At 47.3% G+C, this 14,120-nt stretch overlaps 1 protein-coding gene across 5 annotated transcripts in view; it reads right to left on the reverse strand.

The window, feature by feature from the left end:
- Nucleotides 1–5,166: 5,166 nt before the first annotated feature.
- The window catches only part of GAPVD1 (GTPase activating protein and VPS9 domains 1), a 58,861-nt gene continuing 49,907 nt past the window's right edge, over nucleotides 5,167–14,120 (reverse strand). For all 5 annotated transcript variants that reach the window (XM_053667699.1, XM_037161451.2, XM_037161289.2 and 2 more), the window contains 7 exons: nucleotides 12,266–12,375; nucleotides 11,847–12,006; nucleotides 10,555–10,742; nucleotides 9,877–10,090; nucleotides 7,980–8,052; nucleotides 6,988–7,185; nucleotides 5,167–5,880 (listed from right to left, as the gene is read on the reverse strand). In XM_053667699.1, coding sequence (XP_053523674.1) covers nucleotides 5,740–5,880; nucleotides 6,988–7,185; nucleotides 7,980–8,052; nucleotides 9,877–10,090; nucleotides 10,555–10,742; nucleotides 11,847–12,006; nucleotides 12,266–12,375 — 1,084 coding nt within the window. In that variant the 3' untranslated portion in view covers nucleotides 5,167–5,739. The remainder of the gene's footprint in view (nucleotides 5,881–6,987; nucleotides 7,186–7,979; nucleotides 8,053–9,876; nucleotides 10,091–10,554; nucleotides 10,743–11,846; nucleotides 12,007–12,265; nucleotides 12,376–14,120) is intronic.

A 14,120-nucleotide genomic window follows, 5' to 3' on the forward strand; every position in this document is an offset into this window, starting at 1 on the left:
AAATTCCCTTCCCTCTCCCCTCTGGTCACTGCCCACTTGTTCTCTATTTCAGTGTCTTGGTTTTTATTCTCTTTGCTTCTTTGTTTTGTTGTTTAGCTTCCTGTTAAAGGTGAGAACATATGGTATTTGTCTTTCAATGCCTGGCCTATTTCACTCAGCATAATGCTTTCCAGTTCCATCCATGTTGTTGCAAAGGGTAGTAGCTCCTTCTTTCTCTCTGCTGCATAGAATTCCATTGTGTATACGTACCACAATTTTTTTATCCATTCATTTACTGATGGGCACCTAGGTTGCTTCCAACTCTTGGCTATTGTAAATTGTGCTGCTATGAACATTGTGGTGCATAGGTTCTCTGAAACTGATGTTCTAGGATTCTTGGGATATAATCCTAGCAGTGGAATTGCTGGGTCAAAAGGCAGGTCGATTTTGATTTTTCTGAGAAAATTCCATACTGTTTTTCATAATGATTGTACCAGTCTGCACTACCATCAACAGTGAACTAAGGACCCCTTTTCCCCACACCCTCTCCAACATTTGTTGTTTGTTGCTTTATTTTTTTCATTTTTTAAATTTATTTTTTATTGATTATGCTGTTACGGTTGTTCTATTCCCCCTTCATTCCCCTCCACCCTACCCCCCATCCCCACCATTACCCCCTTTTAGTTTATGACCATGTGTCTCAAGTTCTTTAGATTCTATATTTCCCATACTATTCTTGCCCCCCCCATCTATTTTCTATCTACTGTCTATGCTACTTATTTTCTGTACCTTCTCCCCCCTTCTCCTCCTCCCACTCCCCTGTTGCTAACCCTCCTTGAGATCTTCATTTCTATGTTTCCACTCCTGATCTAGCTGTCCTTTTAGTTTGCTTTTGTTTTAGGTGTGATTATTAATAACTGTGAGTTTGTTGTCCTTTCACTGTTCATGTTTTTTTTTAACTTCTTTTTCTTAGATGAGTCCCTTTAACATTTCATATAATAAGGACTTGGTGATGATGAACTCCTTGAATCTGATCTTATCTGAGAAGCACTTTATCTGTCCTTCCATTCTAAATGAAAGTTTTGCTGGATAGAGCAATCTTGGTTGTAGGTCTTTGGATTTCATGACTTGGAATACCTCTTTCCAGCCCCTTCTTGCCTGTAAGGTGTCTTGAGAAATCTGCTGACAGTCTGATGGGGACTCCTTTGTAGGTGACTGTCCCCTTAGCTCTTGCTGCTTCTAGGATTCTCTCCTTCATTTTAATCTTGGCTAATGTAATTATGATGTGCCTTGGTGTGTTCCTTCTTGGGTCCAAGTTCTTTGGGACTCTCTGAGCTTCCTGGATTTCCTGGAAGTCTATTTCCTTTGCCAGATTGGGGAAATTCTCCTTTATTATTTGTTCAAATAAGTTTTCCACTGGTGGCTGTTCCTTTCCCCCTTCTGGTACCCCTATAATTCAGATGTTGGAGCATTTAAAGATGTCCTGGAGGTTCCTAAGACTCTCCTCATTTTTTTGAATTCTTGCTTCTTGACTCTTTTCTGTTTGGCCATTATTTGCTTTCTTCTGGTCCACTCCATTGATTTGAGTCCCAGTTTCCTTTTCATCGCTATTGGTTTCCTGTGCAATTCCATTAATTTCAATTAGTTTCGCCTTCATATATTTGTCTAGTTTGTGGCTATAATCAACCAGTTCTGTGAGGATCCTGATCACCAGTGTTTTAAACTGTGCGTCTGAGAGTTTTGCTATTTCTTCATCACTTAGATTTATAGGCTCTGGGGCTTTGAGATCTTCTTGAGCCATTTTTGGTCTGTTTGAGCCCGTTAAGTATGAGGAGCAGAGCCTTGGACTCCCAGGTCGCTGGGTTATGACGTTGTATGTGGAGGCGGGGACAGAGCAGGGAAATGGCGGACCCCTCTGCTGTTTCTCACAGCTGAGTGAAGAGCAGAGCCTAAGGTTGTTCACTGGGGCTGGGCCACTTAGGTCGCTGGATTATGACGCTGTATGTGGAGGCGGGGTCAGAGCAGAAAATGGCAGCGCCCTCCGCTGCCGATTGCCACTGGGGCTGCTGGCTCTCGTCCAACCGCCCACTCCCTCGCTTGTCTATCCACACACGAGTGCACGACCACAGTCAACCCGCAGCCCTGCTCCCTCGCTGTTTCCCCGCGGTCGCTTGCTGAGTTGCCTACCAGGTCCAACCCTGCACCTGGATTCTGCGCACCTGAGTCCGTCTGACCGAGTTTTCCTGTGCTGCCCCGCTCTGCCAGCTGCTGGTTTCGCCCCTCTTACCGGTCAGGCTGAAGAATTTGTTGTTATCAGACTTCCGAAAAGTTCAATTTTCTGTGTTCTGGCTGTGTTTTCTATTGCTAATATTTAGTTGTCTCTAAACTTGGTTGTATGAGGAAGCACGGCGTCTCCACCTATGCCGCCATCTTGGTGGAAGTCCTGTTGCTTTGTTTCTCAATTTTCTTTATTGAGATAAGCTAAAGGCATGTGTAAAACTTTTTTTTTTAATTAAAAGAAAAAAGTGAAGCAGGATGAAGCAAGAAGGAGAGAAGGCTGGGGGCTGCACCCCAACACTGCTCTGCCCCCACTAACACCTCTAAGTGCAGGCCTGCGCTCACTTTCATACCCGGTCATATCAGAGACAGGAGTGTCTAAGCACCTCCCCCATTTATAACGCAAGTTGGCCTCTACTCGGCCAGCTGGAACTCCCAGGGCAGGCACTGCACGGTCAGCTGGATTCTGGAGGCTCGATCCCGTGCAGGCGGGTTCTCTCACCCAGTGCAGCTCAGGAAATCGGGTGGAGTCCTCGTTAGACGGGGGCTTCCCAGGACGACGGGGTGGAAAAACCGTGCATCCCACCCCCTGCCAATCCCTCATTACGCCCAGTTCTCTTAACTACCGTGACTTGGTCTCTGAGTAAAAAAGGCTTTCAAGAGCAGGGTCTTTTTTAATTAAATGTTTTATTTATTTATCTTTAGAGGGGAAGGGAAGGAGAGAGGGAGAGAAATATCAATGTATGGTTACCTCTTGTGCATCCCCTGCTAGGAACTGGCCTGCAACCCAGGCATGTGCCCTGACTGGGATTTGAACCGTGATCCTTTAGTCTGCAGGCCCGTGCTCAATCCACTGAGCTACATCAGCCAGTGCTCAAGAGCAGGTTTTTAAAAAGAAAAAGTGACTAGAGATTTTACCTAAAGAATGTTTCCCAGTTAAAAAAAAAAAAAATTTTACAAGGGAAGACCATCTTAAATCTGTATTTCTATTAACTTTCTCCAAAAGCAGAGTATTAACACAAAATACGAACTGGAAGGTTCATTTAATTCTGTAGGATTTCAGTTAACTGAGCCACTCACTCTGCATTTACATTCGGCAGCTTTGTAAATTCCAGGTGCTACTCGGTGGCTGCCGAGCGTCTCTCAGGGTGACCCGGTGCCTTCGCGCTGACACCGTGTGTGGAAACAGCACTGGGGTCAGTGCAGTAAGAAACATTCACAGAACACTTCCCGACAGAGCAAAGTCACTCTCCCTGCCCCACACCCCACCCCTGCCGTGCTGGGGGTCACCAAGTCCCAAATTCCAAGTCAACGCCAAAATAAATCCTGTTGGGAGATCAAAACAGTGATGGCAGATGCTGAGTGGTCCTCACTCCCGGGGGTCCCAGCAGGAGCCCCCACTGCCCCTTCGACAGCTGGGCGCACGTCTCTGCCAGCACCTGAGTCCAGCCAAGCACAGGCCTCCGACTCAGGAGTAACCCTGATGCCCGATCTCCGGGGCTCTGCTGTGACTGTGGGCCGAGGCCCCCAGTGCAGCCCTGCAGCCCGGACGCCCCACCTGCTCCACAGAAAAGAGCCCCGTGCAGTGGCCACATCTTCCTGTTTATTTCCATGGTGACAACACTCAGCAACCAATAGACTCAGCAACCACTGTGGAGAAAACTTCTCATTGACTTGCCAGTTAAATCCGGTTACAATGAATTTCAACTAGTCCAAGTCTTCTGTTGACTTAACATTTATTGACTCAAATGCTGAAGAGAATGGACTCCCTTTTAGGTCCTAGCACGTCAGACAGGTACCTTGTCCAGTATGTGATGAGGTCTGACTTCTGATACCTGGGCAGGTTGGACAGCCACAGCCCCACAAAGCGCACGGCTAACATTCAAAAGGTCGTCTGTGGCACTAGTTTCATTTCGCTCTCTCCCTGAAGGCAGAAGCCACACCCCGCGCCCCTCCGCAGCTCCTCGCCCCGGCCTTCTGAAATAGCTGGAGAAGAGGCGGGGGCAAAAAGGAGGCCCAGCTTCCTTGGGCCCAATGAGGCGCAGAGGCCTTGGTGCGGGAGAAGACACCCCCGGTGCTCACCGGCTCCAGGTGTCCGTCGGTCACAGCCCCTTACAAAGGCCTGAAGTGCTGTCTGCACCGAGGGACTCGGGGGGACAGACCGCATGTGTTGCGGGCAGGGGCCAAGCGTGACTGGGAAATGGACATGTGGGGCCGGTCAGTGATGACCAGGCAAGAGGCTTGTGCTTGAAGCTTTGACCTGTCTCCCCGGCCAATGCTCAGACACCAAAACTGACTCCTGATTAGTTATCAATATATAATAAAACGAAATATTAAAACACATACTTTTCTTCAGAAGAGGGAAATAAAGGCACAGAAATCTGCCAAAATAGATTTCTTTTTCCATAAGAATAGTATGGTTGGTTAAAATAGTTTTCACTAATAAAACTTGTAACACTAGAGCAGACAATACAAATTAGTTTTTAAAAAAATGACATTCACTGAATTCCTGGTCTGTGCATTCAATGTGAATAATCATCAAAAATATATTTCAATTACAGGGTCGTAAGGGGCTCTGTTGGTGGTTTCTACGCTATATTTAGTATTTCAGGTAAGTACCACAAGAAGCCATTAGGTATCTACTGCTCCTTTACAGGTAACGTGGGCGGCTGACGGTCTCTCCCCTGCTCCGGGCTCAGAGTCCACGGTGAGAACGCCAGGGGACACTGACGGCTCTCACTCCTCTCCTCAGGTAAGGCGGTCCTGGGCATCAGACCCCGCACCAGGGAGTTCCATGGGCTGTATTACACTTCCATGAATATTTCTGTGCACTTTTTTGGTTTCTGATTTTAAGCTCAGCTTCAACTTTGTCAAGGAAACCATTTCACAAGAGGGTACATCACAATCCACTACCAGCAACATCCCTTGTTTATTAGAATCCGAAGATGTCCATATTACATCAAATATAAATATATATTATATTTACATTTCCTTCTTAGCTTTGCGACTTAGGTGAGTGTGTTTGTAGGGACTGCCACGACCGCCACAGCCCTCGGTGCAGACCGCATCCCCTCCCCGCACGTCTGTGGGTTCGACGGCATCTTTGGAGAGACACACTGTTCTTTTTTTGTTAAATAAAAGGAAGGAACGGCTATCCATGAATGGAGATCTAGAAATTTTCTAGGAGATTTTGCTTAGTTTTTTAGTATTTCAAATACCTGAAAAATGTGGTCCCTTTTTGCAATACTATTCTCTATTTGGGGACGAGAAAATAAAAAATGCAACTCAGAAAGGAAAAGAGCCCAAAGAAAAGAGAACCTGCTTGTTAGCTCATTAATCTGTTTAGTAAAGATCTGTTTTAAAATGTCTGAATGCTGTACAACATTATACAAAACAATCTTCAGCCTTCGAAGCAGCTGGTACATTTTCTTAGACACCTGTCCACCCGCCTAACAGCCGGCCGTCTCGGAGGCCGGGTCTCAGTCACTTCCGGTCATCAATGGTTTTGATGAACTCCACGGCCGCGGTGAACTGCATCCACCAGTAGGACTCCTCCCCGGTCAGGCAGCCGGCGTAAAAGCTGCTGATGTACTGAACAGTGGACAGCAGGCAGGGTGGGTTTGCCTAGGAAAATGAAAAATAGAAGAGTCAGTTAGATGTGTCTCTCTGCAAAAACCATTTAAGTTGACATCTTCAAATGTTTTCCTCTGAAAGAAATACCCGTCCTTTTGTAGATGATCCCCAAATTCCCTTTTTGGAACTATTTCGTGACCCACAGCTACTACCAGCAACAACAGTATCCTGGAAAGGCAAGCCAGGTTCTAATTCCAGCTGAACTACCTGGAGCTTCCCGCGCTTGCAAGGCAGTAGCCCCTCTGGTCCTTTACCAGGCTGAACCAACCCCAGTGCCCTTACTCAACACCTCAGGACTCCAGAACGTCAGGGAGGGAAACAAATGCTGAAGGCAAACTGGATTATAACTGGTTGGTAAGTGCAGGCAGAATCGACGGACAAAGAAACAACCAAAAAGTATCGTGTGTCCTCTGTTGTGAGAGGCAACACAGAACATCTGCTTTTTCACGTTCTTCATCGGGCAAGAGAGGACACAGGTGTGTTAAGCGGTTAGGCAAACAGGCCAAGACTTGTTGCTTAAACTGATATGTCGCAAGCAGGAGAGAGAAGAGCGGGCCCAAGGGGTTATAAAGGCTGATCACGCACGGATCCTACGGGTTTCCGACTCGAAGTCCAGGCTGTAGAAGTGAATGCTGCAACGTTAAGAATTACTGAGGTTTGTGTCAAATGCACCCTAGGCCTCAACAAATGGACCACATGAGTGGTGTAACCAAAGCCCAGGGTCCTCTCCAGAATGTTCAAAACACACTGTTTAGATAATGAAATCTCCATTTGAAAGACAAAAAAAGGACAAAATAGGTCTGTATTTTAAAAAATAATAAGGTACAATTACAGAAAGGAGGAGACAATTGGCAAATTTTAGTAGTTTATGTGACGAGTGCTGTGAAGAATTCAATGTTGAAAGAAGAGGGTGAAAGCACAGTCATTCTCTCACTCACTAGTTATCCACTGAGCCCCCGCTTCAGGCCCTGCTTTAAAAGCGGAAAACGTCCACTAGGAACGTCTCCCACGGCTCCTTTTGGGTCTCCCCTGAGAAGCTCTGCACCGCCCGCTCGGTGGCAAACTAACTCTCGTCACTGGCAGAGCTTCGGGGCCCACCTTTATCAGCACGAACACCAGGACGGGGACGAAGTCATCCGCTCCCGGGACGGAGTCCTCGTTGGCCAGACTCAGGAGGTTCATGATGGTGGAGCACATTCGCAGGATGCACTGCACTTTGTCCCGGGGGGTCTTGTAAGCGCTTATGGTCCTGATCTCTGACTGTGCCGACGGCCACGGCGCCTCCCGAAGGTACACCTGGGACAGACCGCACACAGGCAGACACAGCTTGAACCGAGGGGCCGCCAGGGGAGTCTCCCTCTCAGGGAAAACCGGACTGCGGTCCCTCTGCCTGCCACTGAGGACTGAAGCTTAACTCTTAAACTTTTAAATAATTTGCTTTGAGTTTTAAAATAAAGCAACCTAGATATCCACTGACAGAGGAAATGGCATACAATAATACAGAATCTAGAATTCATAAAATTTCAATCTTTCTTAAAACAGTGAGAATGGAACTTCTCTGAATGTAGAAGCTGGTTCCAAAAGCACAAACAAGCTACTTGTAAAAGAAAATAATTTAAAAATTATTACGTGCATTTGCTGCAGTAGTTCTAGAAATAACAGATTCAAACAATCAAGGACAATTAAAAAAATTTTATGCTAATCAATGTTCCATTAGTGAGGATTTTAATAAATCCATCAGAAAGTTCAATAACCTGGAATTTTCCTATTTTCTAAGAGCTTTATTTTATAAGAGGTAAAAACTCGGTTATCAGCAACTAAAAGGTAATGTGGTGTCACATTCAGGTTCAGGTCCCTCTCCTGGACCGAGGGGTCAGCACCCCCAGGCCCCGTGGCACCAAGCAGCTCCTTGGCACCCCCCTCCACCAGGTAAGCCCGAAGGACCTTCCAGAACCTCGGTTGGACCGACGCTGCTCTAATGCACACGGGTGGTACGCAGTTTACACTGCCTCCCTGAGAAACTGGCGTCACACTCGAGACACCGAGCAGCCTCAGCCCGCACCGCCACCCATGCGTGACAGCCGCCTCACCTCTGGGATCTGCAGAGCTCTGTGGTTCGCAGTCACTACTTTCGACAACCTCTGGATGTGCTCGTGCAGGACCCTGCAACCCCAGAACAAACATGTAAATAAGTGTTTCAGAGAATAAAGTATACAAAGGGTCATAATTGATTTTTGAAGACATTTCAAATATTTTAGACTTATTTCTAGATGCAGATTACAATTACAGTTCAGACTGTGTCTTAGCTGTAGGTATTCTGCCTTGTTAGAAAAGTCACACCTGGGACCTGCTTGGAACTGCTGAGTGAGCAGGGGGTGCCGCCAGGGCAGGGAAGTCCTTCCTTCCCAGATGAGGGCGGCACTCAAGGAGAAGGGGGAGGAGCCCTCGGCTCACCAACTGCCTGGACACACTGATCAGTAAACAGGCTGCCAGGAGGTGGAGGACCAACAGCTAGAAACCAAAGACACTTCAATGGAGAAGGGACTCAGAACACACAACCTCTCATTTCACTGGTGAAAATAATTCAGCTTCAACGGGTGAAGGTTTTGGCTAAGGCCACACAGGAGCTAAACCCAGCTTTCCTGGCTTCTAGTGTTCTTTCCAGAACACTGTGTTAGCTTCCTCTACAAAACCCACAGAAATACTGTAAAGGAGAAGGAAAAAATGATCTGCTTCAAAGTGGCTCTTTGCAGTCTGAATGTCCCTATTCCTTATCCCTCGCTGGAGGCCAACAGCTAGCTGGCGCTCTGGAGAGAAAACCGGCTGCACCTGGCATATTAGGGACAGAGGCGGGGGGGGGTCAAACAAGTGAGCGGCAGGTTGGACGGATCCTCACCCATCCAGAGGAAAGTGAACTCTCTCTGATGCGCACACTGTACCTGGTAACTTCCATGCAAAACAGTCCAACCAAAACTGCTCATTACCCACCCAGAAATCCTACTACATGTCCTTGCCACAGCAAGTCGCTGGCACAGCGGGGGGTCACAGCGGCCACCTCAACGTGCTGGGAACAGAAATGGGTGTACAGCAATGCTCAGGACATGCAGAGGAGGAGCAGAAAACTGCTGACTCATCCAGTTCCACTGCCCCACAAGAGCCAGTCTCCCTTGCAGGTGTTTGTTTTGTAAGATCAGGCTTTAGGATTAGTTTCTAAAAACAACCTTACTGAGATATAAATTATATACCATACAATTCTAGACACTTTTTGATATGCAAACACATACAGTTTCATTCCTAATGAACAACGAACCCCAGCCAAGCCCTGTGCTCCAGGCTGAGACAGAGTGGCTGGGAACAGCCATCCCACGCCTGTTCTCAGGGGGCAGCCTCGGGGGATGGGGCACTCAGCAGGCACCCCACAAACCAGTGCACAGGAGCAGGGGCGATTCTGTCCTCCAGCGGACATTTGGCAGTGTCTGGAGACCCCTGCGGTTCTCACAACAGGTGCCCAATGACTGGCTCTCACGTGTCGAGCCCAGGGAGGCTGCTGAACCCCTCCGATGCATGTGACAGCCCCCACGCCCGAGAACCACCTGGTCCAGTGTCAGCAGTGCCGGGCTGAGAGCTGTGACTCTAACAAACGAGAAAGGTACATGGGCCTGAGAGCCCTGACAGGGACGTGAACCTCATCAAAAAGGCCAGGAAGGTTTCCCCGAGTCACGATCTGAAGGCAAGGCACAGCCGGGGCACAGAAAGCAGCGGTGCCCTCCGGAAGCCCCATTCATAGGCCCCTCCGCCCAGAGCCCAACACCCCCGAAAACTGGGTAATAATGTCCCTCTTGATCTCGTGACTGTGATGGGTGAAAAGTGGTGACAGCACCCTTCCCTCTCAGATACCGAGTCTCACGGACGGCTTCTCTGACACACGGGGCCTGCTGATGCCCCCTTACGCGGTCTGACCCAGGCACCGAGCGCAGAAGCACTCACTGGTCACGAAGTGTGTCCCCGTCCTGGTTAGGGTAGAAAGCAAGCTTGAAAATCCGGTTCATCACGCTCCGCTCGATGGCCAGCTGCGCATCCTGAAGCTGCTCCTCGCTCGCGTTTTGCCATATGACGTCCTGGGCCATCACGCCGTAAAGGTACTTTAGGAAATCTTCTACCTGAGCAGTTTTATCATCAGCTGCTGTGAGTTTCTGAAAGTCTCCAATGCAAAACAGTAATTTTTAAAATACACTATCTGAATAATTTTTAAGAGAAAATTATAGAAATTTTAATCACTAGCTATGTAAATAGCATGTTCTTATGTCTGGACATGGCTTATATTAGGAGAACATGCTGCCAAATCACTAAAATCAGGAGAAAGGTGAGAGAGAGAGAAGAGATGAAGCACAGGGGTGTGTTATAAAAGTCATACTTTGGTTTAAAAAATGACAAAAATTGTGTGGATCCACAACTTTACCAATTTTGTCGATTTTTAAATAAACTACAGATATTCAATTAAAAAATGTACTGTTTGACGGCAAAGTTTAATTAAGAGTCCACACAACGACTGGGAGTTGAAGGAACCGCTTAGACGTGTGGGCTCTCCAACCGGCAAAACCAAACCTCCCAGCCTTCCCAGTAACGTGTGGCTGAGGGGACGCTCGAGCTCAGGTCACCGGTCACCTTGAATGAACTCCCTGATCTTCTTCTCTTTGCTCTCCAGCAGCAGCCTCACACAGACGGTGGTAAAGTACCGATTGGCCACCTCCTTGTCCCGCAAAACCCTTTGCAGCAGCCTTTCCAGATGAGCCTGCGTGGTCTGCAGTCCTTGTCGACAGCGAGTGAGGTAAGCAATATAGGGGGCTCTTTTCCTGAAAGGAGATATGCTTTGCAGGACACCAGATATATACAGTGCACACTTTCTTTGGAGACCAAGAGTCCTAATTTTTCTTTAAAAAACAGATTACTTCACAGATTTTGGTTTTGCAAATCCGCCATGTCAGGCTGCAGACAACTGTCTTGAGGATGAATTATGCAGCCAGCCCAAGAAACAGACCCACTTCCGTGTTTGTAAAGAATATCATGTCCTCGGCTGACCACTCAGCTACCAAATTCACTAACCATGGCTGAGTCCCTTCACTCTGCTGGTCTGTTTTATGTTGGAGCAGTCTCCATGCTAATAGGACCTCAGACTTCACACCTAACAAGAAACTGACTGCTACAGAAAACTCAAGTAAAAACAAAATGCAGGTTACTACACCACTAGATCATTAAACACACCACCAATTATCTGCATACAGTCCAAATGAAACAGTCACTAGAGCACCCGTGCCCTAAGCCTCCAAGCCTCTTCACTTCCTAAGCACCTCCATTACGTTCTTCTCCTTAATTATTAGCAAGGGACTGGTCCTAGACAAAGGGTAGCAATTCCTAAGTCTCTGCCTGCCTGTCTGGTCCAGGGATGTAGTCTTCCCTATCACCCATAAAAAAGTAAAAATGAGCCCTGGCTGGTGTGGCCCAGTGGACTTAGTGCCAGCCTGTGAACCAAAGGATCACTGGTTTGATTCCCAGTCAAGGCGCATGCCTGGGTTGTGGGCCAGGCCCCAGTAGGGGGCACACAAGAGGCAACACACACTGATGTTTTTCTCCATCTCTTTCTTCCTCCCTTCCCCTTGCTTTAAAAATAAAAAATAAATTAAAAATCTTTTAAAAAAGTGAAAACAATATCCTAGTTATCCTGGCCTCACCTCTGCTAAAGCTCTTTTGTGCAATGCTTATGTAAAGGGCACTTCTCTGTAAGAGAAGTGCTGCTCACTGACAACCACATTTCCAGACTGGATTTCCTCGGAAATCTACAGCCAGGTAAACATAGCCAAGCACTTTGCAGTGAGGCTGGGTTCACTTCCCAAATAAGGAGGGAGAACAACACACTTCCCGCTGGGACAGGTCCGCAGGCGAGCGGCCGGGTTCACTACCTGTAGTCCTCGGCGATGGAGGCCAGCAGTTTCCTGCACGTCCTGTTATCGAAGCGGCACACACAGCGCATTGTTTCTTGGAGTTGAGCCATTAAGTTCTTATCTTGTAAATTAATTGCTTCAGCTATTTGAACTTTTAAGAAGCATACGATTTCATTGTCTAAACAAACAAAAAAATTCTATTATTGCTGAGAAAATCCATGTATTACGTAAATGATGCTAGATCTAAGCTGAACTGCCGACCTCAATCCGAGAACACTACAGTGATCAAATGCCCTTAGCTGAGCCTAATACCAATGTATTAATTAAGCTGAACCACCTGGAACTGCTGTGACGCTTCAATACGGTTGACCACTGGCAATTTCATATGGTTCAACCTACAAACGTAGGAAAAAACAAATGGTCACATAGCTACCTACCTTCTGGGTCTGTGTGGTCGGGCAGACCGTTCCTTGTTGAATGGGTTAGCACTGGGAAAGCCACAGAGTCCGCAGAGCAAAGAGCCAGCCTCAGTTTCTTTTTTGCATCTCTGAAAATGAGTTGGAAGTTCATTAATGTCATGTCCAGATACGGCCACATTTTATGAACACTGTGTGAATTAACATGCTCCCTCAGGATTCATATGTCTCAAGTGATCATAAATAAAAGGTGATCTTAAACCTGCTGACACCTCACTTAAAGGAACAGGCTTCCCAGTTACCCAAGGAGCAAGGATGTAAAAGTGCTCTGGGCAAGGGCCATTCTGTAAAGTCACCAAAATCAAACAAGTGACTTCTGCCTTCCTAGCATGTGCGGACAGCTAGGACAGGCACCTACAATGCCTCGCCCTATAGCTCTCGACAAGTGTTGACCCGGCCACTAGACAAGCTCGCAATCGGATAAGAAGCCCGTTCTTACTACTCTAGTGCTGGACACCTTCTTGGCTGAGCCAGACCTGCTTCCTTTTAACGTGCAGCTACTGAAGCACCTACCAGCACCCAGGACAGAGCGCCCTTCAGTAACGTCTCGCCCTCCACGACAATGCAGCTCCCTTCACACTGAGAGATGCCACCGACATTCTTTTTCTTTAATTTAATCTTTATTCTATTTTTCCCCATTGCCATTCAGTCCCCTTACACCTCTCTCCCCAGCAATCACCACACTGTTGTCCATGTTCATGAGTCCTTCTTCCTTTTTGCTCAATCCCTCCACCCACCTTACCCCCCCACCCCGCAGCCACCAACATTCTTTTATCTGGAGTGGACATGACCCTTTCTGGTCCCACAGGGCACAGACCAGAGCTTCTTCAGAATGTACAAAGCTGCCACCCAAAGCAAAAAGTTGAAACACCCCCGAGAACGGGCCAGAGTCTGCTCCTCCTGCAGAATTACCACTTGTCCTCCTCACCCGACTAGCTCTGAGTCCTTCCCTATTGGCTGGTTTCCTACAGATAAAGTAATTTACAGACCAAGCCTATCAAAGGTAATATTCACCCACTTTGCAAAGACTAATAAAATACATAATGATAAAGTCATGGCCCCCAAATAAAAGTTATCTGTTACTCCAATTTTATTGCAATAAAAAAAATACAAAGCTGCCCTGCTGGCATAGCTCACTGGACTGAGCACAGGCCTGTGAAGCAAAGGGTCGCCAGTTCGATTGCCAGTCAGGGCATATGCCTGGGTTGCAGGCCAGGTCCCCAGTAGGGGACACATGAGAGGTAACCACACATTGATGTTTTTCTCCCACTCTTTCTCCTTCCCTTCCCCCCTCTCTAAAAATAAATAAATAAAATATAAAAAATAAAGCTTTGTAATATTTATAAATAAAATAACGCACTGGTTGGAGTTTTCTTTAAACCAATGGGGTAAGTACATACGAACAATACTGGCTATGGACTGGGGGCTGCTGAATCTGGGGGACAAGGAGGGTGACAAAATGGGGGGCGAGAGCCGGTCTCCAGCGGATGGGGGTTAGTCAACGACTCTGCTGTGGACCCCACCTCCCACCTCCCCCTCCCCCAACATTTCGCACTTGGGCGGCTTTGTAGGGGCAGAGGCACTGCCACTTGTTTCATTTTAGTTACTTCTGTGGTGCCTGTGAGCATAGCGAGGTTTTCTTTTAAAGTCTTCGACTGAAGACTTTAAAGTCTTCCCTGAATTAAAGTCTTTGATACTGGGCAGCCGAACATGAAGCAGAGTCTTCTCAGTAAACAGCCACTCATTCTTATTTGCTGGACACATTTACGAAGAGACTCAATGCATCGCTTGACCTGAGGTGTCTGCGACGGTGATG

Source organism: Artibeus jamaicensis, unplaced genomic scaffold (genome assembly GCF_021234435.1).
Source record: "Artibeus jamaicensis isolate MK-2021 breed Jamaican fruit bat unplaced genomic scaffold, CSHL_Jam_final contig_471, whole genome shotgun sequence".
Classification (NCBI taxonomy): Eukaryota; Metazoa; Chordata; class Mammalia; order Chiroptera; family Phyllostomidae; genus Artibeus; species Artibeus jamaicensis.